Source organism: Marmota monax, unplaced genomic scaffold (genome assembly GCF_021218885.2).
Source record: "Marmota monax isolate L192 unplaced genomic scaffold, Marmota_monax_Labrador192_F-V1.1 WCK01_AAM20220418_F8-fsc00390, whole genome shotgun sequence".
In the NCBI taxonomy this organism is placed as follows: domain Eukaryota; kingdom Metazoa; phylum Chordata; class Mammalia; order Rodentia; family Sciuridae; genus Marmota; species Marmota monax.
In genome coordinates, this window is record NW_026693450.1 from 81,667 (window position 1) to 107,777 (window position 26,111).

The 26,111-nt window shown below is 36.3% G+C and overlaps 1 protein-coding gene across 7 annotated transcripts in view; it reads left to right on the top strand.

Annotated features, from left to right (window-relative positions):
* LOC124101538 (dynein axonemal heavy chain 6) overlaps window positions 1-26,111 on the top strand; it is a 173,709-nt gene that overhangs the window by 78,187 nt on the left and 69,411 nt on the right. For 6 of the 7 annotated variants that reach the window (XR_009228040.1, XM_046457550.2, XM_058583396.1 and 3 more), the window contains 14 exons: window positions 1,401-1,632; window positions 3,212-3,364; window positions 4,153-4,293; window positions 5,670-5,912; window positions 7,192-7,359; window positions 8,401-8,636; window positions 9,622-9,883; window positions 11,332-11,455; window positions 11,986-12,182; window positions 13,524-13,727; window positions 14,421-14,546; window positions 17,229-17,393; window positions 19,825-19,892; window positions 23,182-23,362. Coding sequence is in view for 6 of the 7 variants with exons in the window: in XM_046457550.2 (XP_046313506.1) it covers window positions 1,401-1,632; window positions 3,212-3,364; window positions 4,153-4,293; window positions 5,670-5,912; window positions 7,192-7,359; window positions 8,401-8,636; window positions 9,622-9,883; window positions 11,332-11,455; window positions 11,986-12,182; window positions 13,524-13,727; window positions 14,421-14,546; window positions 17,229-17,393; window positions 19,825-19,892; window positions 23,182-23,362 (2,500 nt within the window). In the remaining variant the exon portion in view is untranslated. The remainder of the gene's footprint in view (window positions 1-1,400; window positions 1,633-3,211; window positions 3,365-4,152; window positions 4,294-5,669; window positions 5,913-7,191; window positions 7,360-8,400; window positions 8,637-9,621; window positions 9,884-11,331; window positions 11,456-11,985; window positions 12,183-13,523; window positions 13,728-14,420; window positions 14,547-17,228; window positions 17,394-19,824; window positions 19,893-23,181; window positions 23,363-26,111) is intronic. The other variant, XM_046457552.2, reaches the window with a different exon arrangement.

The window sequence follows — 26,111 nt, forward strand, 5'->3', positions numbered from 1 at the left end:
TTTTTTTCTAGACACAGGGTCTCTGGTTGTATTCCTAAGTCCTTGATCCATTTTGAGTTAAGTTTTGTGCATGGTGGGAGATAGGGGTTTAATTTCATTTTGTTGCATATGGATTTCTAGTTTTCCCAGCACCATTTGTTGAAGAGGCTATCTTTTCTCCAATGCATGTTTTTGGTACCTTTGTCTAATACAAGATAATTGTAATTTTGTGAGTTAGTTTCTGTGTCCTCTATTTTGTACCATTGGTCTACCAGTCTATTTGGTGCCAATACCATGCTGTTTTGTTACTATTGCTCTATAGTATAATTTAAGATCTGGTATAGTGATGCCACCTGCTTCACTCTTCCTGCTAAGGATTGATTTAGCTATTCTGAGTCTCTTATTTTTCCAGATGAATTTCATGATTGCTTTTTCTATTCCTATGAGGAATGCCATTGGGATTTTGATCGGAATGCATTAAATCTGTATAGTGCTTTTGGTAGTATGGTCATTTTGATAATCTTAATTCTGCCTATCCAAGAGCAAGGTCATAAAGGCTATCTACCCTAAGCCCCAGGCCAACATCATTCTAAATGGAGAAAAATTGAAGGCATTCCCTCTAAAAACTGGAACAAGAGAGGGATGCCATCTTTCACCACTTCTATTTAACATAATCCTTGAAACACTGGCCAGAGCAATTAGAGAGATAAAAGAAATTAAAGGGATACATATAGGAAAAGAAGAACTCAAATTAGCACTATTTGCTGATATGATTCTATACTTAGAAGACCCAAAAAACTCCACCAGAAAACTTCTAAAACTAGTAAACGAATTCAGCAAAGTAGCTGGATATAAAATCAACACCTTATAAATCAAAATCATTTCTGTATATCAGCGACAAATCCTCTGAGAAGGAAGTAAGGAAAACTATCCCATTTACAATAACCTCAAAAAAATAAATAAATAAAATACTTGGGAATCAACTTAATGAAAGAGATGAAAAATCTATACAATGAAAACTACAGAACCCTAAAGAAAGAAATCAAAGAAGACCTTGCTCATCATTTTAAATGTAGAACTGTGCTTACTGATGTAATGGTTCATTTAATTTGCAGCCTAGATCCGTCAGGATCCCTGACAAAATCCTTTACATTTTGACAAAGGGAGAAGAAATTTTACTTCATTTTAAATCCATGAGTCTAGGGAAGACAGCCACCAGTCTGTAGGGAATAGTGGACATATGGATAAACGGAAAGGCCCCACAATATGGTTCATCCAACAGTGAGCCTCAAGAGTAGCCTGTTCTTTTCTTGTAGCATCCTACTCTACTGGCCACCAGCATTCCTCACTAGGGAGTACTTCTGAGCAGAAGCCATGTCTGTGATCTTGTAATCAATCTTTCTCTACTTTACTTTCTACAGGATTGCCCGGATGATCCGTCAGGAAAGAGGCAATGCCCTGCTTGTGGGAGTAGGAGGCACAGGAAAGCAGTCTCTTACAAGACTTGCAGCTCATATATGTGGTCACAAATGTTTGCAGATCGAACTTAGCCGTGGATATAACTATGATACTTTTCATGATGACCTGAGGAGGTTGTACAAATTGGCTGGTGTAGAGGACAAAAATATGGTTTTTCTTTTCACAGACACCCAGGTACATATTTAAACAGCTCACTTGTAAAATCAGGAAGTATATGAGTGTTACAATACAGCATATACTTTGCATAGTTTGTAGGATGAAGTTCAAGGATTATTGTCTCTGAAAGCAGATTATCTGCACTGTATAAAAGGCTTTTATAATATATTTTTATTTATCTTTCCAAGTTTTGTTTGTAAACTCTAAATAATTGTGATAAAAGGTTAAAGAGAAACTTTTTTGTGTTTTTTATGTTTTTATTAGTACATTACAGTTATACATAATAGTGGGGTTGAGAGAAAGTTTTAACTATTCTTTGATGAAAAGGACAAAGATAGCAGACGGTAAGTAAAATCAGATTAACTCTAAAATTAAAATAAGATTACATTTACATCTAAAATAGCCAACCTAACTGATCTTAAATTCTATAGTAAATGCTATACTTGGGTGTTTTAACTTTAGGGAAAATAAGCCTTCTAGAAAATATGATAGATTTAACGTATAACTATTTTAAACTTCTTTGTAATTTTTAAAACATTGTGACAAGGATTGAGTGCAAACACACAATAGAGAAAATATTTTCACCATCTACATGAAATGAGTTTATATCTTAGTATAAAAATACAAACAAAAAAGAAGAAATATAAAATAGAAGAAATATAAAAATGTAATAGAATGTGAATTAAAAGTTCCTAAAAACCTATTCAGCCTAACCAATAACTAAAGAAATGTAAATAAATAAAAATGCCATGAGCTTAGCATACTAAAGGCTCTGGATTGGATCCCTAGCACCACGAAAATAAATAAATAACACTTGCTTGACATGTGTGAGGCCCTGGGTTCAATCTCCAGCACCACATAAACAGAAAATAAATGTGAAAGCATTAATGTGAAAATGCTTATAATGTGTTGTTATATCACCATATAAGCTCTTCAGTTTTATATAAACAGATATGCCATGTGTGCAACTAGAAATGTCTGGATCATGGGATTATGAGTGATTTTATTTTTCTTAGTTTTGCTATTTATAGTTTCTAATTATTCAAAAATTAAAATATTTCTTAATTTTTAGTATTGCTTTTAAAAATCAAGGAAGTTATATAAAAAGATTCTAAGTATTAAATCTCCAAAGATAAAGTCATATTGTCTTGCTCAACTCCAAACAAAAGCTATATTATACTCTGTTGAAAACCCCAATCTCAAATGTTCTACAGTAATGAAGAGTAGACACAGCTATAACTAAATCACATGTATACATGTGTGTATACAGGTGTATATACATATGTACATATGCAAAAGTATAAATGTGAGAAGAAATTGAGAGAAACAAATGTTTAAAATAGTTTAACTTGAATTAAGTAAAATATAAATGCTTTTTAAGAAACAAAGCAATAAGGAAAAAGGAATCAGTATACTTGCTAGAATTTTAGGATTAGAATATACTTGTTAGAATTTTAGGATTCTATCTAGTTTTTAGAACCATTTTCTCTTAAAGATAAAATTAACTTATGTGAATTTTAGAATAAATGTTTGCTTTATAATTTACAGGTAGTAACTGTAAAATGAATTATAACAATCATTCTGCTTTCTTCTACAGATTGTAGTGGAGGAATTCCTAGAAGATATAAATAACATCCTGAATTCGGGTGAAGTGCCTAATCTATTTGAAAAGGATGAACTGGAGCAGGTGTTAGCAGCCACCAGGCCAAAAGCAAAAGAAGTTGGAATTTCCGAGGGGAACAGAGATGAAGTAGGACATGCCAGAATAGTTCCATGGCTTTCTAAACATAAAGTTGTCTTAAACTTTCATTTAACAATCTCTAAGTCCCCTTAACGGATCCATGAATGAAATTTCTTCAGTATAATTAGCTCTCTTTGTAACTCTGCATTTTATTTTCTATGTCTAAAGTGTGAGTTCATCAGTCTTCCAGAAAAGTGATGGAAGTAGAAAGTAAAAACCCTCCGGCCCTACGGAGATCATAGACTTGTCCAAACTGGACAGTTTCCCTTATTCTCCTTTAAGTCCAAGTTTATTTCTCACCCCTGCAGTGTCCTTCCTGAGAAGGGCTAGTGGGAAGTTCTAGTACTTTTGATCCCCTTGTGTATCAGAATGTTATGCACAAGTGAAACAGAAATGTGTTTTCTCTCACTCTCTCAGGAACTACCATTCATCTCCATTTCTCCAATACTGTGATTTCATTTATCTACCCCAATCTTTTTCTTTCTTCTTGGGTCTTCATCTTTTTGGCTATTCTTTCTCCTCAAATATACCAATGAGGATAACCTATATAACATCCAGAACCCTAGTTGAAATGAAGTCTGCAAAATGTCATTTTTAATCTTTCCAACTGTAAGTCATTCGTTCAATCCAGAAATATCTGTTGGACAACTTCTCTAGTTGGAATGGATGTTCAACACAGTAATTCACATATCTACTGTGCTAGCATTTTTATTTAATAATGCATTAGCCTCAGATGGATTAGCCAACACTTACTTTCATCCTTATTTTAAATTGAAAAACATTGTTGCTTTTGTCAGGTGTTTCAGTACTTTATCAGCAGAGTTCGTCAAAAACTGCACATTGTTCTTTGCATGAGCCCAGTTGGAGAGGCGTTTCGGTCCCGATGCCGGATGTTCCCATCTCTTGTGAACTGCTGCACAATTGACTGGTTTGTCCAGGTTGGTGACTCAGTAGGACAGCTCTTTAAGAAGAGATTTTAGAGAAGTAATGTGTTGAAAATAACTCACAGTACTTGAATTAACTTTAAAAGTTATTCATACAAGGGATAACAATGACAATCAGCCAAAGACAAAACAGAACTTATGAAGAAAGAGGAGATCTTGAATTTAGCAGTACAGAAGTTATCAGTGATCTTGATGAGCTATTTCAATGGATGATGGGGGAGAGGGTTCAAAAGAGAAGGGGAGAGGAATCAGAGACAGTGATAATAGGCAACAACTTCAACTTCAAGAAGTTTTGTCGAAATGAAAGCAGAGAAATGAGGGTGAGAGAGGGGCTTATGAGATCAAGAATAAAGTCTTTTTGAATGAGAAATATAAGCAGCATGTGTGTGTGATGAAGGTGAAAACGTTCTAGAAAAACAGAAATATATTGATGATGTTGTATACAACACTAAATGTGTGGAACCAATATCCTTTAGAAAATAACTGAATCATCAATTAAGAGGCTGACTTGGGCAGAAAGCATAAACAGCTTTCCCTGAGTAATAGGACAAGGGGTACAGACCCAGGTGGCAGAAGACACAGGGGTAAAGGCTCACTGAATTTGTTTGCCTTATTTCTTTTTCTTTTCTTTTTTTGATGAGGGAAAACAAAGTCATAAATTGAGGATAAAGAAGAAAAAGGAAGTGAGCAGTCAAAGGAAGTTAAGTAGGATATGAAATACTCACTTAAGAGAGCACAAAACCAAAGTGTTAGACAATGTGGAAGAAATTTTGGGCTGCATTAAGGAGTTAGTTGTAAATTTTAAGTGCGGTACATCAAACATGACTGTGTTTTCTATTGTTTTGTTTTCTTTTGTTTTGCTTTGTTTCTCTAGTCAGCTACACCTGCTCAGTTGCAGGCATGGAATAACAGAGAGTTGTGTTTTACTAGGGTTCAGGCAAGCTCAAGAAATAAGAAAAAAGCAAAGGAGTTAAGATGTGTGCAGGATCATGACTACAATGATGGTCCTGACACCACAACTGTATAATAAATAGAGTGAGGTAATGAGGTCCTCATAACAGATGATTCTGTTTATGGAATTCTAAAACTATACAGACATTCATTCATTCAAGAAATATCTGTTGGACAACTTCTGTATGTCTGGCACTGTCCTAGGAACATACTAGTCAGCAAATGCAGATTTGGGCCCCTCTCTAATGAACAGAGAGAGCCATTTCAGTTTATTGAGCACCAGAAACATGTATAAGAGATAACTTGGTGAAAGGAGGGACTAGACAAGGAAAAATTCCAGAGAAATAGTTTTCTCACTTGTTACTCTGCATGTTGTTGAAATGCCCAACAGATTTTCCAGATTGCTTCTTTATTTACAGTGGCCCAGAGAAGCGCTTCTTTCTGTGTCAAAGACATTTTTCTCAACTGTTGACACTGGAAATGACAAACTGAAAGAAAAGCTTTCCCTCATGTGTGTCAATGTTCACTTGAGTGTCTCCCAAACAGCAGACCGCTATTACACTGAGCTCCGCCGGCGGTACTACACGACGCCCACTTCCTACCTAGAGCTCATCAATCTCTACCTGACTATGTTGACTGAGAAAAAGAAGCAGTTAATTTCAGTATGTTTCAGTCCATTAATTTTGTGGGGGGTTTTTTGCTCAAACTGAAAACTTTGGGAGTGAGAGGATGATCTGTGTACCTGTCTAGAGCCCTTTTCATCCAGTCCTATGACCTTGACAACCTGAAATGTGACCAAAAAAGGGTCCTGTGCTCTCAGTCCAAGGGCTCCCTATTCCTGGATATTTATATTTTCCTTCTATCATTTACATAAGTATCCTTGACTCAATAGAATGACAGGGACATAGTAATAGCATTAAAGTTAAGCAGAGATCTGGTCATCTCTGCAGTATTTAATATGGAGGGAAACTTTATTTTAAGCAATCAAGATAAGGTTTTAATTGTCTAACATGTGCCAAGGACTTGAGTGTCTGACAAACTACATGTAACTTTTTCTGTTGAGCATGTTATACAATTTCTTTAAGGTTTAGTAGGAAATAAGTTTTAAAATATCTAAATATCCCTCTTGAATTTCTCTGGAATTTAAATAAGATATTGTTCATGAAGTTCTTAGAGTATGATCAAAGATATATGAGGTGCTCAAAAAATAGAGGCTGACATTAGCAACATCATCTGACCATTAACATGGTCTAAAATATTCAATGTTTAAACACAGTAAAAATGGAAGCATTTCCCAATAGATATTTAAAATGTTTTTCAAATGATTTTTACGTCATAAAATAAATGTATGCTCTTGTAAAATAACTTGACAGGTATTTTTGAAAACTGTCTATTTGAACCAATCTTTCTGATTCATTTTCAAAAAAATGGTTCTTCCCAGGTGTCTCCTCTACCACATCCTACTCTTTTGGTACAAGTCAAAATTTTTCACTCCTGGGGAATAAGATTCAGATATAGAAACTAGAGTTAGGTGTCCAGGACCTTGTTTCCCTGGGGTCTCAACCCTCCTGAGAGTAAACAAACTCCCAGGCCTCTGGGGATCCCTGCCTGAACTTATACCTCACTCATTCAACATGCTACCATGAGGAATGAAGATAATGCAGTGTGATCACTGCCCTCAGTGAGTCACAGTCCAGTGATGTGATGTCCCACAGCTGTAACCAGGGGACATGTATCCACACACATTGTGGAAAATGGCATGGCCATTTCCTAGAGTTCTGTTACCTGAAGACTTTGCAAATTGCAAAAATTTTACAACTTGAAGTATTACAAACTGATGTACTAATTCTGTAGCTATAAAATTAATTTATGAGTAACAGAGGCCAGTAAAACCTGTAATTTATAATGCTCATTATAATAGAAATTTTTGTTGTCATTTAGGCAAGAGATCGGGTGAAGAATGGTCTCACGAAGCTACTACAAACAAATATACTGGTAGATAATATGAAATTAGAACTTTCAGCTCTAGAACCTGTGCTTTTGAAAAAATCACAAGATGTTGAAACCCTGATGGAAAAATTGGCAGTCGATCAAGAAAGTGCTGATCAGGTATGATATATTACCTGATAATGTAGGTGAGGTAATATATCATTTATATAGAGTGACCCATGAGCAGATTATTTTATTATATATCAGTCAAATATTAGGTGTCATTTAAATAAACAGTTTTGGCAATACTATTTTTTTCTAGAAATTTAGCAATGTTTTTAAGCTATAAACGATCTCTCTTTACCAAATCAGCCTAGTTCTGTCCCAGAGAATTGGTTGTAGTTCACTGAGTGGGGAAGAGAGAGTTCTGAGAAAAATACCACCAACATATATAAGGCAACTCTCCTAGAAGTAACTACTTATTATATAAAAATTTGATCTCTTTAATTCTGTCAATGTGGTACATGATGAACACAGAACATCAAATGCAATCTAGTTAATTCCTTTTCATCTTTAATCTAATCCAAAGGGTAAATACAGCTTATTAATTGACTTTGTTTTAAAGCTCTGAAATTCAACAGGGCTTGGTGGCACATGCCTGAAATCCCAGAGACTCAGGAAGGTAAGACAGAAGGATCATAAGTTTGAGGACAGCCTGGGAAACTTAGGGAGATCTTGTCTCAAAACTAAGGGGAAAAAAAAAGATCTAGGGATATAGATCAGTGGTAAAGCACCCCTAAATTCAATCCACAGAAGCAAAATAAATAAACAAAAAATAAAATATTGGAATTCAAATGCAGATTGGATATCCTTTATCCCAAGTGGTTGGGGCCAGAAACAGTTTGAATTTTGGATTTTTCCATATTTTGGTATATTTACATATATATAATGAGATATCATGGGGATGGGACCCAAGTATAATCACAAAATTCATCTGTGTTTTATATACCCCTTATAGCACATAATTTTATATAATCTTTTATTGTGCCTACATTTTGCTTGTGGTCTATCAGATGAGGTCAGTTGTGGAATTTTCCACTTGTGGCATCATATTGGTGCTCAAACGTTTCAGATTTTGGAACATTTCAGATTTTGGATTTTTTGATTAGGGATGCTCAATGTGTAATGAGACCACCTAAGCAGTCACATTTCAATGGTTAGGTCCGTAACGTTGTGCGAGAAGATGAAGCAATAGCAAAAGTGAAAGCTCAAGAAACCCAAGCAATAGCTGATGATGCTCAGAGAGACCTCGAAGAAGCATTGCCTGCACTTGACGCTGCCAATAGAGCACTGGATTCCTTAGATAAAGCAGATATAGCTGAAATCAGGGTTTTTACAAAGCCCCCAGATATGGTCATGACTGTAATGGAAGCAATCTCCATTCTCTTGAATGCCAAGTGAGTAATACAAAAGCTTGAATTATTAGATTATCTGGTGGTATTTCTTTACTATTTTTCTCCATTTTCATATTTTTATATATGTATGTTGATTCTTTTCTCTAACCTCTCATTAATTTGATTGGCCATTCAACAAATTGATTCACCAATTTTTCCAACATTTATTTTGTACTATATTATAGAAGTTAAAATGATGGGTTTTTTCACTATAAGATGCAGACAATTTAATGGAGAGATACAAGCTGATCTTTTGGGAGATGATGCATACAGTTTGTGCCTGTAAAGAGAGCTCAGGCACTTATGATACTTGTGAAACAGGGTTGAGGCTGAGTAAAAAGGCAGTGATCACATCATGAAAAATCTTGTATGATACACCAAGCAATCCAAATTTCATCTTAAAGATGTGGTTTTCAAATTTTCTTCAGTAATAAAATCCTTTTTTCAATACAAATTATGTTATAAGAAACCTTTCTATGTAAAACGAGCAAAGCACCAGAAATACCCCTTAACCACCAGGTCTCCCTACAGACCCTCAGATTGGCACAATGGTAGGTCCCAGGGATCTCTGCAGAGCAGAGATAGAGAGTCCCCATGTGCAGAGGGAACTGAGAACCATTGAACATTTTTTACCTAATCAGATTTTCACAGTATAAAGACCAATATGGCAAAAGTTCTAAAGGGCAAGGTTGACCAAGAGACCTAAGTCCCAGGCATTATTTTTTATTATTTAAAAGAGATTTTAAGGGTTGCAACTAGGCAAAGGAGATGAAGTGTGAATTCCACTCTATTATTTTATAGTTCTTTCTCTACCAAATCTGAGTTTTATGGGGTGATGCATGGAACTACCAACTTCTGGGATTACAATACTGAGATTAAAACTACCGATCTGTTGGGATGATATTGTAATGTTCTCAGAGGAATACATCTCTTTTGTTCATATATTACTTGATTATAATTTTGTTAATTTGTTATCTCTGTGTTTTAGGCCTGATTGGCCCACAGCAAAGCAACTTCTTGGCGAATCTAACTTTCTAAGAAGGCTTTTAGAATATGATAAGGAAAACATAAAGCCTCAAATAATAGCAAAGCTTCAAAAGTATATTAATAATCCTGATTTTCTTCCTGAAAAAGTAGAGAAAGTATCCAAAGCATGTAAATCCATGTGCATGTGGGTAAGAGCGATGGATTTGTACTTTCGAGTAGTCAAGGAAGTGGAACCAAAGAGACAAAAACTCCGTGCTGCCCAGGTATGTTATCCATATTATGATGTTTTGGAGTCTTAAAGGCCATCATCATCAATCATCCAAGCTCTCTGTATAGTGCCACTTTGATGCTAGGCAATATAGATAGTGACAACACTTGAAAAACCAGCTTTTATTTCAAACAATAGCTGGCAGGGTTTTTTTTTTTTATATTTTTTAAGTTTTCTCTAAAGTCATCCTTCTTTTAGCATTAAAGAAAAATAAGTCCTTAGTATAATTCATCTGAAAAAAAGAGAAATTATGTTTATGATATTTTTGAGGTTCCTCTATCATATGATGATCTACATTTCTATTTGCTAAATATCCCCACACCTGATGTGTTATCTGAGATTTTAGAACCAGCTTAATTCACAATCATGTGTGAGGTCCTTAGTCTTCCCAAGAACAAAGAATGATCATTTAGAGGAGCAGATTACCAAAATAATGGTGAATAGAGAGCAGGAATAAGCAAAAATTTTCTATGAAAATCCAGATATTTGAGAATTGAATTGGAGCAAACTATGTTATATGCATTTATGAATATGTCAAAATTAATGTATTCATAAGTTATATTGTTACATATAACTATAATGAACTAATAGGAACTTTTTTAAAAGATCAAAATAGTAAATATTTCAATTTGTGGGCTAAATATTTCAATTTTATTGTGGACTACATGATCTCTGTACAAGAATTCAACTCTGTTGTTGCCCAGAGAAACAGCCATTAGCAATACATAAACAATAAGAATGGCTATGTTCCAATATAACTTTATTTATGGACAACAGAATTCCAATTTTATATAATATCACATGTAAAAAATACTTTGTGTTTATTTCTAATTATTATAAAATGTAATAATCATTCATAGTTCATAGGCTGTACAAAAGCAAGCATCAGGGCTGGGAATGTGGCTCAAGCGGTAGCGCGCTCGCCTGGCATGCGTGCGGCCCGGGTTCGATCCTCAGCACCACATACAAAGAAAGATGTTGTGTCCGCCGAAAACTAAAAAATAAATATTAAAAAAAAATTCTCTCTGTCAAAAAAAAATATTTAAAAAAAAAAAAAGCAAGCATCAATGGAGAGGTGGCCTGCAGGCCATAAGTTCACTACCCCCTGACACAGAGAACTAGTAAGGAAAAATTAGTTTTCATTATTCTAAGAATATTTATTTTATCATTTAAAATTAATATCCATTGTAGTAATTTATTCATCTCATATGCTTGGCACAGCTGTTTCTCTATTCCTTTTATGACTTATTTTGTTGGACTTTTTGTTTGGTCTAGATTGGTTCTGCTCTTGTATTTTACTCAGTAAATGTTTTAATTTTGTACAATATATCAAAATATTTACAAACATGAAAAAGGGAACATAAAAAAATCTTTATTATATAAATGGGCAAATTCAGCCTTCTTTGTGGGTCTATTTGTAAATATTTGCTTGATTTTTACTAGGCTGAACTTGATGTTACAATAGCTACCCTAAAAGAAAAGCAAGCATTATTAAGACAAGTGGAGGATCAAATACGAGCCTTACAAGATGAATATGACAAAGGTGTGAATGAAAAAGAAAGTTTGGGTAAGTAACTCATAAAATTTGCTTTGTTATAGATGTCTGATTTTTAAAAGTTTGAAAATTTTCAGGCAATCTGATATTGGCTTTTATTCAACATGCAGAATACATTTAGACTTCTTTCATTAGCTTCCTTGTATAAAATGAGAAAAACTACATATATTGTATGTATTCAACATCTTATATCTGAACATAGCTTCTTGGAGTATATTGCATTAAAACTCAGAGCAACAGATAAATTTTATCTACAAAAAAAATGCTACAAGGCACTGAGAACACACAAATATTATAGGGCAAACAGAAAGCCATCTTCAGTTAGAGTAGTGTAGCATTAAAAAGAGCTCTTGAAATGGAAAAATTAAACTTTGACTTGGTTCTGAAGTGGGAAATAATATTGAATTGGTGTGATACTTTTTAGCAATATATTGCTATAATTAGCTAAATAATGCTAATTATGCTACAAACAAAAGCAAGTATATAAACTTTTAATAGTTTACTAAAATATTGAATAATCTAAGGTTCTTAATATTTTCTAGCAAAGAATATGGCCCTGACAAAAGCACGCCTGTTACGTGCTGGAAAGCTGACAGCTGCGTTAGGAGATGAACAGGTTCGATGGGAAGAAAGCATAGAGAAATTTCAGGAGGAGATATCGAACATCATTGGGAACGTGTTTATAGCAGCGGCTTGTGTGGCTTATTATGGGGCTTTCACAGCCCAGTTCAGGCAATCAGTGAGTAAACCTCCTGTCTGTAAAGAGCGGTGAGAAGCAGCTGAAACTGGGTGGGTACAGAGAAGCGTTCATTTTTCTGAGGTCAGATGGAGGCTCTCTACTATGGAGTTCACCAGAGTGGAAATGTACATGTCTCACAGGATCGATCCCTTTTTCCCATTGGTCCACCCTTAGGCTTTCTTAACATGTTTCTTCCTTTCCTTCTCCAGTCTTAGAAAGTTCTTTACCACTTATGCAACATAAGAACCTGGGGGAAGTGAATGAGATAGTAAGTCCCTAAACTTTTTTGTCAGAACTAGCATGTAAAATCAACCAGGATACAATGTCCTGCTCCGGACGACTGGGAAATGGGAGGGAGCAGGATTAATTTGAGGTTTCGTGGGCTTTCATCTTTATGAAAAACTTATTATTTATCAGGGAATAAAATTCCCATCTACATGCACTTTTTAGGAAAAAAATATTGGGAAAGATTTTATAGTTATTTTTATGAAATACTTCCAGTTGCACCCACAATCATTATGACAACCCTGAACTTCTCTACATGCTTCCATATTTTCTCAAGAGAGGCAATACAACCCTGGTTGAAAATTACTGTTAACAACCCAGTCATTTACATGTGAGAAAACTGAGGTCCAAACAGAGGGAGTAAAATACCAAGGGCATAGTTAATTATTTAGTTCTAGCACCAGGTCTCCTGATTTTTAGTCCATTTTTGGGGGAGGAGAGTGTCCCATCCTGTTTCCAAGATGTCTATAGAGACTGGTAGGGCCTACCTGTTCCAGCCACTGCATGGTAGACAGCTTTTCATTACTGTAACCAAAGTATCCATGAAAGAACAACTTAGAGGAGAAAAGTTTATTTTGGACTCACAGTTTCAGAGGTTTAGTTCTTGATCAGCCAGCTCCATTGCTCTGTGTCTAAGGTGAGGCAAAACATTATGGCAGAAAGGCATGGTGGAGGAAAGTTACTCAGCTCATGGCAGCCAGGAAGAAGAGAGAGAACATAGGGAGCCAGGGACAGAATACAATCCCCAAGGCTCACCCCCAGGTAACCCTATTTCCTCCACCCATGCCTCATTTGCCTACAAGTACCACCTAGTAATCCATTCAAATTATTAAGCCATCAAATAGATCCACTGATTAGGTTACAGTTCTTGTAATCTAATCATTTCACCTCTAAACATTGCCAAAATAGATACCATATTTCCAGTACATGAGTTACTGGGGGGACACTTCATATCTAAACCATAACATATTAGTTTCCTCTGCCCTTCATATTTTGTGTGTGTCCTAGTTTACTGAGTATTCCTGATTATACATGTAAATTTTCCTCCCTTTTCAGCTTATAGAGTGTTGGATCCAGGACTGCCAGTCTCTGGACATCCCAATTGATCCTTCCTTCAGTCTCATTAACATACTTGGAGATCCCTATGAAATACGGCAATGGAACGCTGATGGGCTGCCACGTGACATGATATCAACAGAAAATGGCATTTTGGTTACTCATGGGAGACGGTGGCCTTTGATGATTGATCCCCAAGATCAGGTATGTAACAAATGCTTGAGATTAAAAAGTAGCCAGTTAGCTCTGTTTAATATTGATCTATCTATTAAAAATTATAAAAGTAGACTTTAACATATTTATAAGATCATGGAAATTTAGACCTGGAGGAGAGTTTGGAGCTCTTTCAGTGTGGGTTCCTCATCTTATGGACATAGAAAGTAAGGGATGTGGGTAAGTGTTCTCTACCTTGATTTTAACTGGTTAAGTTTAGGGGATTGGCCATTAGTTTTTTGTTTTCTATGGGAATAGAAATTGACAGAAACTCATTCCATGAAGGTCTGCAAGGTCTAAGGAATCAAAATGAATTCAAGGAATGATAGGATTTAGAGCAAGTCTGACCAGAATTTTTATAGTCCCATTATCTGTGTTCCTAAATCCACAGATCAGATTATACTAATCAGGGTTCAGAAAAGGGAGCCATTGTAAAAGCAAGAAAGAAACTTGAATACTAAGATAAGTATGGGCTTTTTTCTGGATGGCTCTTTTCTGAATTTGTTTTAATTTGGGCTTGATAGGTGTTTTTATTGGGGAAAGGAGTTTTTTTTTTTTCTTTTTAAAATGTTTTCAATGTTTCTAGATTGAAAAAAAAATTCTAAACTTTATTCTACAACTTTCACTTTCTAGTCATGTATCCTACTCTAAAGCAAATGCTCTGCTCTGTGCGTTCTCATACAGGCAAACCGTTGGATAAGAAACAAGGAAAACAAAAGTGGTTTAAAGATCATTAAGCTTACAGATAGTAATTTCTTACGAATTCTTGAAAATTCCATCCGACTTGGCTTACCTGTCTTACTGGAAGAGGTTTGCTTTTCACATTTCTCATGTTCTAACTTTTAGATTATAGGCCACATCCACATCATGATAAAGACACCAGTCAACTTTCTTTTCAAATTGTCAAACCAGTTGCTTTGTTCCTTAAATGGTACTTTTTCTAGGAGAAAGAATCAGTTGGTTGAATGAATTTTCTGCTTCAGTCATTGTTTTGGAGTTAAGAGGGATAGCCTCTGTTTTCTGACACTGCTCATTCTTAGACTGCATTGTGTACCTTAAAGGTCAGAAAAATTCAAAGTAGCAGTGCCCCCAGGAACCACTGTCTACATACACAAATGATGTAAAGTCATAAGACATGCTAGTATGTGTGAACATTATTTTCTATGTAGGATTCACGTCAGAATTAGATTAAGTTATGAGTGTTAAGAATAACTATTGTTTAAAAGTGGGAATTGTTGAGTCTATATGTTCCATTTCTTCAGATATCACTCAGAGAACAGATGTTTTTCACATTGTTCACTCAATCAATAAACATTTGAGAACAAACGGCAAATAATATAGATGTGGTTTCTGTCCTCGATTACTTAGAATCTAGTTGAGGATAGGTAGAAAACAGATAAAAAGTAGATGAGATAGAAAATAAGAGAGTGGGGGAGGAAGAGAACTTGTAATAAGGGCTTTGAAGGAATAAGCAGAGTGTGGACATAGCCAGTAAGAAGAGGCATTAGGAGCCTGACTTAAATGCATAGCTACAGGGGATGAGACTTAAGGTCTAACCTCTGTGATGAGCTCAACTATGTGAGGAGCTCAGTGAGAAGGGCTTCCCAGGAAAGGGATCAGCAAATAAAAAGCCATAGGCACAAAGAGATGGCTAATGGCTGTGTATTATCCTTAATTTATCATTCCATTTTTATAAGAGGAGAATTAGTAAGCAAACACATGGGCTGTGAGCCATTTAGCTGTATGAAAAAGTATCTCTGATCAGCAGAAAATTCAGGAAACAGAACTACCTGGGGCAACTTGGCTGCAACCTTTGCATGGTGACTAGCAATAATAATATGTAATCATTCACTAACTAATTCACTATTTCACTAATTAACATGTGCACTCCTTTCCAGACTTGGTTCTCAGTGTTTTAACTTACTAATCCTCCCTGCAAACTTATGAAGTAGTTGCTATTATTATCCCATGTTACTAGTGAGGACACTGAGACATTAAAAAGGTCAAACTGTGCTGCCTTGCCACCTAGAAAATTCATAGCAAGTTACAATACTCCCCACTCAAGCCATAAAGAGCACAAGGGGCCTTGTTGTAGCCAAGCTTTGGCATTTAGCAACACAGAAAACGTTTTGTAATGGATTCCAGATCCTCCTTCAAACTCAGAAGTCACAGAAGAGAGTGAGGTGTCTGACAAACTTTGGCACAGTTACCTTAGTCCAAGCTGAATTCTGGAACCCAGGTTTAGTTTGTGACTCAAGAGGTCTTGAGAGACTTTTCTCACTCATGGCAGTTGACAGAAGTCCTTCTATAATGTTCTTCCCCTAAAAAGAAGAGTATTTTAACTACAAATATAATGAACACTCTAAGGAGTTAGGCCCCTTCAGGAACAGGACACTCTAACTGGACCTTCCCTCTCTCTGGGTCTTGGGGTCATTAGCATTATATATCTAGCTGATTTCTACATTTGTTAGGGCGGTGTTTGCAAACTTGGTCTCCATCCATTCATGGGTATGAAAGAAATTTAGTTTATCTCGATCACCAGTTATTAATAAAATAGAACAGAATATTTATAACAAAATTTTATCATGGATAAGAATAAGTAAGAGTTAATGTGTGTAGTTTCATGTCACAATGTGAAATGATTTGTTACTATGGATTATGGGGAGGAGGCCAACGCCTCACTAAGGGGTCCTTCTTTCTGCTTGTGGAGGTTGTAAACTATTGGAGAAAAATTAAAGTCTAGAATAATTAATGAGTAACAAAAGACACAGTCAGAAAAAAATAGTTTTAAAGGAAGTTTGGAGCACCTGATAGGCCCAGCCCACACAGAAGCTGGAGCTTAACAATTAGAAAATGACCCCTGTGGTTATTTAAGGGGATACATCAAAGGCAGAGATAAGGTTTCAGGTTTTAGGAATAGAGTCTTGCTTCATGATGTCTTGCAATCAACAGGTTGATTGGCATCTTGTTAGGTCATACCCATCTCAGAGAGGTTGTGTGGCTGGCTGGCTGTAGTAGGTCACCCCATTTCTAGTGCTGTGTGGGACCTTTGGCAGAGCTGGGTGAGAGTTCACGTGTATTGGGGCCATCTTATAGCAGGGTGCCACTGTAAGTTCTCAGATAGCAGATTTTCCCACTCAATAGCCTTCCATGCCAATCTGGTCCACACAGATGGCTCTTGACAATGAATTATAGTCAAATTTTAAAAACCATAGGACCCCACCTGACATAAAAGTGACCCTGTAGGGTCCATGGGAAATTCTTGCATGCCTTAGTTCTAACCAACCATCATAATTGCTTTGAGGGATAAACAATATTGTGGCTAATAAATGAATCAAAGCTTAATTGAGAGTCTTTGGCAGTATGAGGTAGGGGTGCATCATGTAGAATAAGGTTTATTCAAAGTAAACTTGAAACCTATGGAATTTTGACAAGTTGATGCCATCCATTGTAACTGCTTGCTTTTTGCATTGTTTTATTTCCATTTTGAAGCTCAAAGAAACCTTGGATCCATCTCTAGAACCTATTCTTTTGAAACAAACTTTCATCAGTGGTGGACGAGTACTCATTCGCCTTGGAGACTCAGATATTGATTATGACAGAAACTTCAGGTTCTATATGACAACCAAGATGCCAAATCCTCACTATCTGCCTGAGGTATGGACCTCTAGTCTGAAATTATCACCCTAACTGGAATTATTGTGTGCAGTGAGTCTCTAAAGTTTGGTGGGTTTCTATCTTTTGGGAGGAAAACTAATAACCCTCTTTTTTTTCTCCCTCTTCCCTCTCCATTGCCCCCTTTCCATCCATGTCTCTCCTTTGGTTTCACTTCTGAGTTCTGATTCTAACTCCAGTCACCCTTCTCCTCTCCATCTAGTTGGGAATCAAGCCCCTGCCCACTGGGTCCCAGATGCACAGCATTGTGCTTTCTCCAACTCCCTTCTGGTCCACAGCTGCTCCTCATAAACTGTGGTCACCATTCCTTCTAATCATTCTCCTCTCTCCTTCAGCAAAGACTATTTATGTCCCTATTATCCCTTGTTATTTGTGGCTGATAAATGAACCAGAGCTCAATTAAAAGTCCATGGCAGTGGCTGGCAGGGTTGGTGGGGATTCAGTGTTTAAGTGTGAAAGCCCATAGCATATACCCCCAAATAAAGTGGTGGTCTGCTTGAAAACTCTCGTAATAGAGTAGAGATGAGAATTTAATCAACTCTGAGATGGAGATAAAGACTACCTCAAATGTTTTAGATGGCTTTTTTTCTGCTGTAACCAAAAGACCTGGCAAGAATAAATTTAGAAAATAAAATTAGAGAATCGTGAGCCAGATGTCCAGTGTCTGTACTTAGAGATAAAAAGGGGAGGAACAGCTTCTTGTAATCTTCCTGATGCTTGTAGACTCTCAGGGATACTATGTGAGCCCCACTTCCATACATCCCTGAGCCACACAGCAAGCAGGAGAACCCCTATTCTAGAGCTCTAGAACCGAAGGCATTTGCAAAAGAAATGAAGGCAAGTGGGACTCCACATTTCCCCTCCCATATGTGCTCTGCCTGTCCACCTTACCCCAGGTGCCCTGAGTGCTACCCAGGTATGGGCACATTTTCACATTCTTCGGGTCTTCATAAGGAAAGGCCTTTACATCAGGACCCCCCCCAAATATTCTTGAACATACCATTCCAAAAGTGTCATTTTTTAATCTTGTTTATTGAATTTTCTCATAGACTTGTGTCTTCACTAGATGTGGTCATGTTGAATGAAATTGACACACTTCTAATGTGGAGAAGGATCATTAAAAGGCTACATCAGAGATCTCCTTGTCATCCTTGAGGAGATTAATTATACAACCACTACCAAGGCTCATTTCCCAAGTTCCATTTCAGAGCTTAGAAAAATGACCAGAGTGTTAACTTGCACTCTTTGATTTCTCATTCGTTTAACTTTTGAGAGGGAGTGCTGCACACAAGACCCAACCATCTCAGGATCCTCAATTTAATCAACTCTGAGATGGAGATAAAGACTACCTCAAATGTTTTAGATGACTTTTTTTTCTGCTGTAACCGAAAGACCTGGCAAGAATAAATTTAGAAAAGGAAAAGTTTATTTGGGGGCTCATGGTTTGAAATGTCTCAGTCTATAGAAAGTCAACTCCATTGCTCTGGGCCCAAAGTGTGGCAGAACTTCATGGCAGAAGAGTGTGGTGGAAGAAAGCAGCTCAGGATATGATACCAGGAAGCAGAGAGAGAGAGCCCCTCTCAACAAGGACAAAATATATATGCCAAAGGCACACACGCCATGACCTACCTCCTCCACTCATATCCTACCTGCCTATAGTTACCACTTAGTTAATCCCTACCAAGAGATTAATGCACTGATTAGTTTAAGACTCCCATAACTCAATCATTTCACCTCTGAACTTTCTTACATTATTTCACACATGAGCTTTTTGGAACACCTCATATTAAACCATAACCATGAAGGATTTATATTTTATGTTAACTGCATGCCTTATTGTATTTATTGGTTTTTGCTACTGATTTGTTCAAGTGATGTAAGAATATTATGATAGCATTAATAACAATTTTCCATAAAAACATTGAGATAAAATATGTAATGCTTGGTTTAACAAATACACTATAAATTAATTACTATAATTAAATTATTTTACCTCATTTAGTCCTCACAACTCCCCTATGAATTGTTACTACTATTATATCAGTTTTTAAATATCAGGAACTAAAAGCTTAACACAGATAATGACTTGTCCAACATCAGACATTCACCCAAGTGTTCAGCTAGAATTAGAACTGAAGCTGTTGATTTTAAAATTTGCTTCTAACTCTTTTCTAACTCATCACGTAGACTTCTGTAACTGTGAGGTTTGCGGAACAAAAATGTTACTCACACCGGTGAGGAAAATCAGAATTTTGAAAGCCATGTTATGCTTGAGTGTGTAGGGGTGTGCCTGTGTGAACAATCAGAGTTGAGACACATTCACCATTATTTATTAATAATGATAAAGCAAGCACTTCTTGTTTTACTAGTCTTACATTTAAACATTTTTATGTACTCCATACTTCTCTTCCAGGTGTGTATTAAAGTTACCATCATCAATTTCACTGTAACCAAATCAGGTCTGGAGGATCAGTTGTTAAGGTAAAAAAGGAGTGTGGGAATCAGGGATGTCATGAGTTTCCTAATGTTTTTGTTTTAGAAATTTTAACGAAGAAAAAATTTTAACGTAAAAAAATCACACATGACTAAATCAAAAAGATAAAATTATATGGCCAAGTTCTTCATCACAATTGCTTACAGTCACCAATCTTGTCATATCTTCTCAAGATCATTCCTACCCATTGTTTAGGCAAGGCTGGCAGCCCAGCCTGCCTCTTTTTCTCACTAGGATCTCCAATCTTGACAAGTGAATGAATTCAGTTGTTCCATTGTTTCTAAACACTCACTGCTCCAAATCTGTGAAAAAGTTAGCACTCCAAATTTTCTCATTTCCCTGGTCTCTTAATATTTTCCTACTTAATTGTTTCTACATTTGTCCACTTCACAAAAAATAAATATCCCTTCCTCAGTATATTCTGTATGTGATTAAATTCCCATATCCCAAAAATGGGGTTATGAATTATTAATCTTTGGAATTAGCCAAGATATTCAGAAGGCAAAATTTTAAAAATATTTATTAAAATAATAATGTTAATGTTTATTTAAACTAAGTATATCTGTATAAATATGCCATAATATACTTACATGTATGTATATATATATATATATATATATATATATATATATATATACACACACACACACACACACACAGATATATACATATATATGGTCATACTGCACTTACTAACAAGGATACAACCTTGGGAGATATGTCATTAGGCAATTTTATTGTGAAAAAATAAAGTATAGTTACACAAATACAGCTACAATACTAGGCAACTTAATCTTATGGGACTCTGTTATATATGAAGTTCATTGTAGACCAAATGTTACAGCACACTGCATGACTGCGTTTAACACACACACACACACACACATATGAATATGTGAATATGTGCATGTGTTCATTAACTCTAAAGGAAAATAAAATTTGGAACCATTTTCAAAACTATATATAATTTGGCTGGGCATGGTGGTACATGCCTATAATCCCAGAGACTCAGGAGGCTAAGGCAGGAAGATTGCAAGTTCAAAGCCAGCCTTAGCAATTTAGCGAGACCCTAGGCAACTCAGCGAGACCTCATCTCAAAATTTAATTTTTTTTTAAGGTCTGGGGAATGTGGCTTAGTGGTTAAGTGCCTCTGGGTTCAATTCCCAGTACCAAAAAAAAAAAAAAAAACCAGGCTGGGGACATAGCTCAGTGGTAGAGTGCTTGTCTAGCATGCAAGGTTCCTAGTTAGATACCCAGCATTGCAAAACCCATATATACACATTCAAGTCAGGATTATTCTGTACTTGCACCTGCTATCACTAATAAGCTTAAGACTTATTTTCCTAGTTTCTTTTAGAAATTATTCTGCCCACTGATATCTTGCTTAACTTCTTGCTAATTAAAGGGTATCTCACCACATTTTATGCACATATTCTAAAGTCATGACTGAACATTTTACATACCAGTTTATTCCTTTGAATAGCTAAGCTTAGCTGTGTGGCTATACTGTCAGACTGCCTGGGACAAGTAGAACTACCCTAATGAGAAAAAGGGAAATTCTTAGATCAGTCATGGGGTACAGAGTCTCTCTGAAATTTCTCCCTGACCAACAGCATTGAAACGGGAAGCTGACAGCCTACAGCCTGTGTGAGGATGTAGCTCAGTTTGCCTAGTGGTCTGACAAGCCATCACTATTCCAGCCATTCCCTTCTTTGCTGAGCTCCCAGGCAGGCAGCACTCATTGCATTCAATTGTTGATTGGATGAAATTTCCTCCAGGATATTAACCATTTTCAAACACTGCCCTTCAGTCATTCAGGGATTAGACAAGTCCCCTTTCCAGCTTTGAGAAATTCCATTAAACTACCCAAACAGCTCACCTCTGCCTTACTTTCTACTTTCAGAAGCTGTAACTCACCCTCAGAGACTTTCTTGGCCATCCCTTTTGATTTTTAACTTGCCTGATTTGATTTATGCTTCTCCTAAGCTGTTATCTGAGCTCACCTTTATCTTAAAAAACTCTCCCCCAATTCCTCACTTCTGAAAAAGTTATTTAAACAATCGAATTTGAAGTGATAATTTCTTTTATTTTTCATATAATGATGTTAAAGTGTCTGAATTCAGCATGTACATAACATACAATGGGTTATTCTATGAGGCAATACATCATAGTGTACTAGGGTCAGCAGACTCAGGTGCAAGCTTGACTCTGCTTCTCATAACTGTGTGACCTCAGGAAGTGACCCACTACTGAGGGGGAACCACAGTGTCTAACTCCAGGAGCCTTCAAGTGGTTAAAAGAGATAATTCACATAAAACTCATAGTAGGGTGTCTGGCATGCATGATGCTTAATGAAGATGAGTTCCTACAAACCACAGACTGGGAGCAAATTATAAAAGGAAAAGTGAAAAGAGATGAAAGTTCACATGTTTATATTAGACAAGGGTAAAGCCTCTTATTTAGATACAATCAAGAACTGTTGATGAAGAGCTATTTGGCAAGACACCTCATGTTCAGGAACAGAAAGATTAAATAACATAAAGTTACACTCAGGACATACAGAATTCTTAAAGAAGGCTTTTAAAGAAAACATATTTGGTGTCAGACTATAAATATCATTTTGAGGCATTTTTTATTTAACAGTTTATCTTTAAGTTTATTCTCTGTCTGTGCACATATAAATATACACCTAGAGAAAATGCTTTTGGAAGGATGTATGTCAAATAATGGTTACCTCTAAGGAAGAAATTAGGTTTGAAGATGGAGCTGATGAATAGGAACTTTTACTTTATTCATTTATTTTCTTTTTTATAAAAATGAATTCATGTATTGCTTATGCAAATAGTAATAAACATTTTAATAATTTTTAAAAATACTTTTTTCATAGAGGCATTGAGATTTCATAATTTCTTGTGTCATTATAAAAAAGAACATTCCAAGAATTATTTTCACTTTGGCACAGCCAAGCATTAAAGAGAGAGATTGAATGATGAGAGAGCAGCCAACAGGCTCTCTACAGGATGAGTAGAAGTGACAGTAACTTTGATTGAGTGCATGTCTCTGAAATGTAGGATATAGAATAAGAATTGACATAGTTCTGGTGAAAAGCCACTGTATAAATCCAATGAAAGAGGGGCATTGTGTATTCAAATTCAGCTAATAGCATGAATATTTAGCTAGACAGCACTGAGAATAAGGATAATTCCAAACAGAAAACAGACTCAACTATAGTTCACTGACAAAAGCACAATTCAGTTATTCCAACCTTGGTTCTAGTGATGTCGTACGACTTGAAAGACCCGAATTGGAACATCAGAGAGTCCAGCTTATTGTAAGGATCAACAGTGATAAAAACCAGTTAAAGTCTATTGAAGACAAGATCTTAAGAATGCTCTTTACATCTGAAGGAAATATTCTCGACAATGAAGAACTTATTGATGCACTCCAGGACTCAAAGGCAAGTGAATATATTCAGTGTGTATAGAAAATGTGTCATTTTCAAAAGTTATAACTACAGCCTTTGAGGGTCCTGCAAGAGCTTATAAAGCAAGAATGAGACCACCTATAACCTGCTAGGGGCATGCATAAGAGTGTGCCTGGCTATCAGGCCTCCTCACAAACCAGGGAACAATAGAGAATTTGTAGACAACTGATAATTTCTTCTCTTCTCTGTGATTTTTAGTAAAGTATATAATATTTAAAAAGTAGGAAAAGATAGACATCAAAAGGAACAAATATTTATAAATTTGTATTAGTGTCACCTTTTCCAAGAAGCCTCCCTAGTACTTATAGCTAGAATTAACCTCCTGCTCCTTGGAACTTCTGTAGTGCCTTATCCAAACCTGTATTATAGTACTTTTTGCTGTTTACCTGTGTCATGGTTATCTAGTTCCTTGTCCTGTTTCTTCTGTTAGATGACTGATTTCATGCAGTGGGAATCTGTGACTCATCTTGATAGTCCTTTTCCAAGGGTTAAACATGATGGTTGCACACAAATGATAGTATGATAAAGTTTTACACTAAACATACAATCCTGTAGTGAATTAGTTCTCAGATTTAAACCATCATTTAAGAAATGTATAGGAGCACAGCCTATAAAATGATCTTATCAATTCATGAAAAACAAAATATTTTAGGGAAAAAAATCTCCCTTTGACTTTACTAGATAAGGAACACATAGGTATGTTTTTGCCTCTTGTTGATGTCTAATATGATTTGTTGCTTTATATCCTACAGTCTCTTTTTTTTAAAGAGACAGTGTGTGTGAGAGAGAGAGAGAGAGAGAGTTTTTTAATATTTATTTTTTAGTTTTCGGCGGACACAACATCTTTGTTTGTATGTGGTGCTGAGAATCGAACCCGGGCCGCACGCATGCCAGGCGAGCGCGCTACCACTTGAGCCACATCCCCAGCCCTCCTACAGTTTCTTGAGACCTTGGTATTGAAAGAACGATAAACAAATTATTCTGGGTCTGTCATTTCCCTTCTCTTTTTATTTGTTTACTGGTCTCTATTCTCCTTTCATTCATTCTTCCTTGGGTTTTTAATTTCTGGAAAACTATTAACCCATTTATTTTTACATTTTACTAATTTTACATGCAAACTGTTTAAAGAATGAAGGCTTTCTATAAGGCTTATTATGATAAACAGTATTCATTCCTTGTCCCCACTCCCCCCACCCACCCGTGGCTCCCTTCAGAGAGGTAAGTACTTTCATTTTACACATTAACCTTGCCTATGCTTCTAACACACACACACACACACACACACACACACACCACTACCACCACCACTATCACCAACTACAATAACCTTTCTATAGCCCAGCCTCCTACTATAGTTATTCCCTGATCATAACCTAGAGTCGATATTTCTATTGCCTCAGGGTGGAGATCTGGCTGTAAGTGTTTGGGAGGCTGAACGAGGAGGTATGCATATATTTACCTAATTATTGTTTTCAGAATGGTACCCACCTCTCAACTGTGCCTGATTTCCTCCCATAAAAGGGAGGGGAGACGTTTTATACCTTCTCCAGAGGGGGAATTTTTGTTTTTTTTTCTGGTAGGGAAAAGACAACACTGGCTGGATGTATGAGAGACACAACCTGGGAGCTTTTCAACCAATTTATATTTTAGGCCCTTCCCACTTCCAGCAGTGCCTCTTATTAAATCCTGTGTCTTTAAGGAGAATTGTGTTTTATAAGTTGGTAAATTTCTGGCTTTCCCCTTCCTTCAGGTTAAGAATCCATTTTTCCTGGGTCTTCAAAGTCACAACACTCTTCAGTATGGTCTACAGATCCCAACATTTTATGGATATTTCCTCTCCTGTTCGCCCATATTTGTGGGTTTGCACTGCTTTTTAAATACCTTTAGTATGATTTTATCATTGTTTCAGTAGGGAATGAAGCAGTTGCATGTGTTCTTACTGACATTTTTTCCTATCAATACCAGGTTCTTTTATTTATTTTCAAGGAAATGCTTTGGAGACATCCTTTTTTGTAGAGATCAGACCAAGTGATCATTGCCTATATTTCCTGCTACTTTCTACCTATAGTTTGTACTTCTTCCAACTCCCACAATCCTTATTTTAAAATATGTCTTATATTTTGTAACCATTGCTGAAGCCTCATATCTCTAGGGCATAATTTCTGTAAGTGGTTGCCAACCCCCCAACCAAAGTATATAATGTTCTAACATTCTCAGACCAAAAAAAAAAAAAAGAAAGAAAGAGAGAAAGAAAATGATCCACTACTCTTTCTCTTCAACAATGGGTTCTGAATTATCAGGGCTTTGTGCTCTTCAGAGAATAAAGAACCGTTTGCTAGTGGGTCCTCATGATTGGATTGCTCCCATACCAACTTTCTTTTTCTACTCATTTGTGCAAGTTTTAGTTGAGTACATTATTAAGATTGGGGGACTGGTGCTGTAGCTCAGTGGTAAAGCACTTGCCTCCCATGTGTGAGGCACAGGGTTCAATCCTCAGCAACACACAAAAATAAATAAAGATACTCTGTGTTCATCTACAACTAAAAAAATATTTTAAAAAATAAGTTTTTTATTTTAATAAGGAATTCCCCATTTGACTCCACCCTTTATTTTCCCCCAACTTCCTGAGGGGCAGTTACAAGGAGACTTTGAAACTTCTGATGCCCAGACAGCTTCTGCACTGAATCCCTCCCCTTCTTTTCCTGTGGGCTGGAGTGAATAA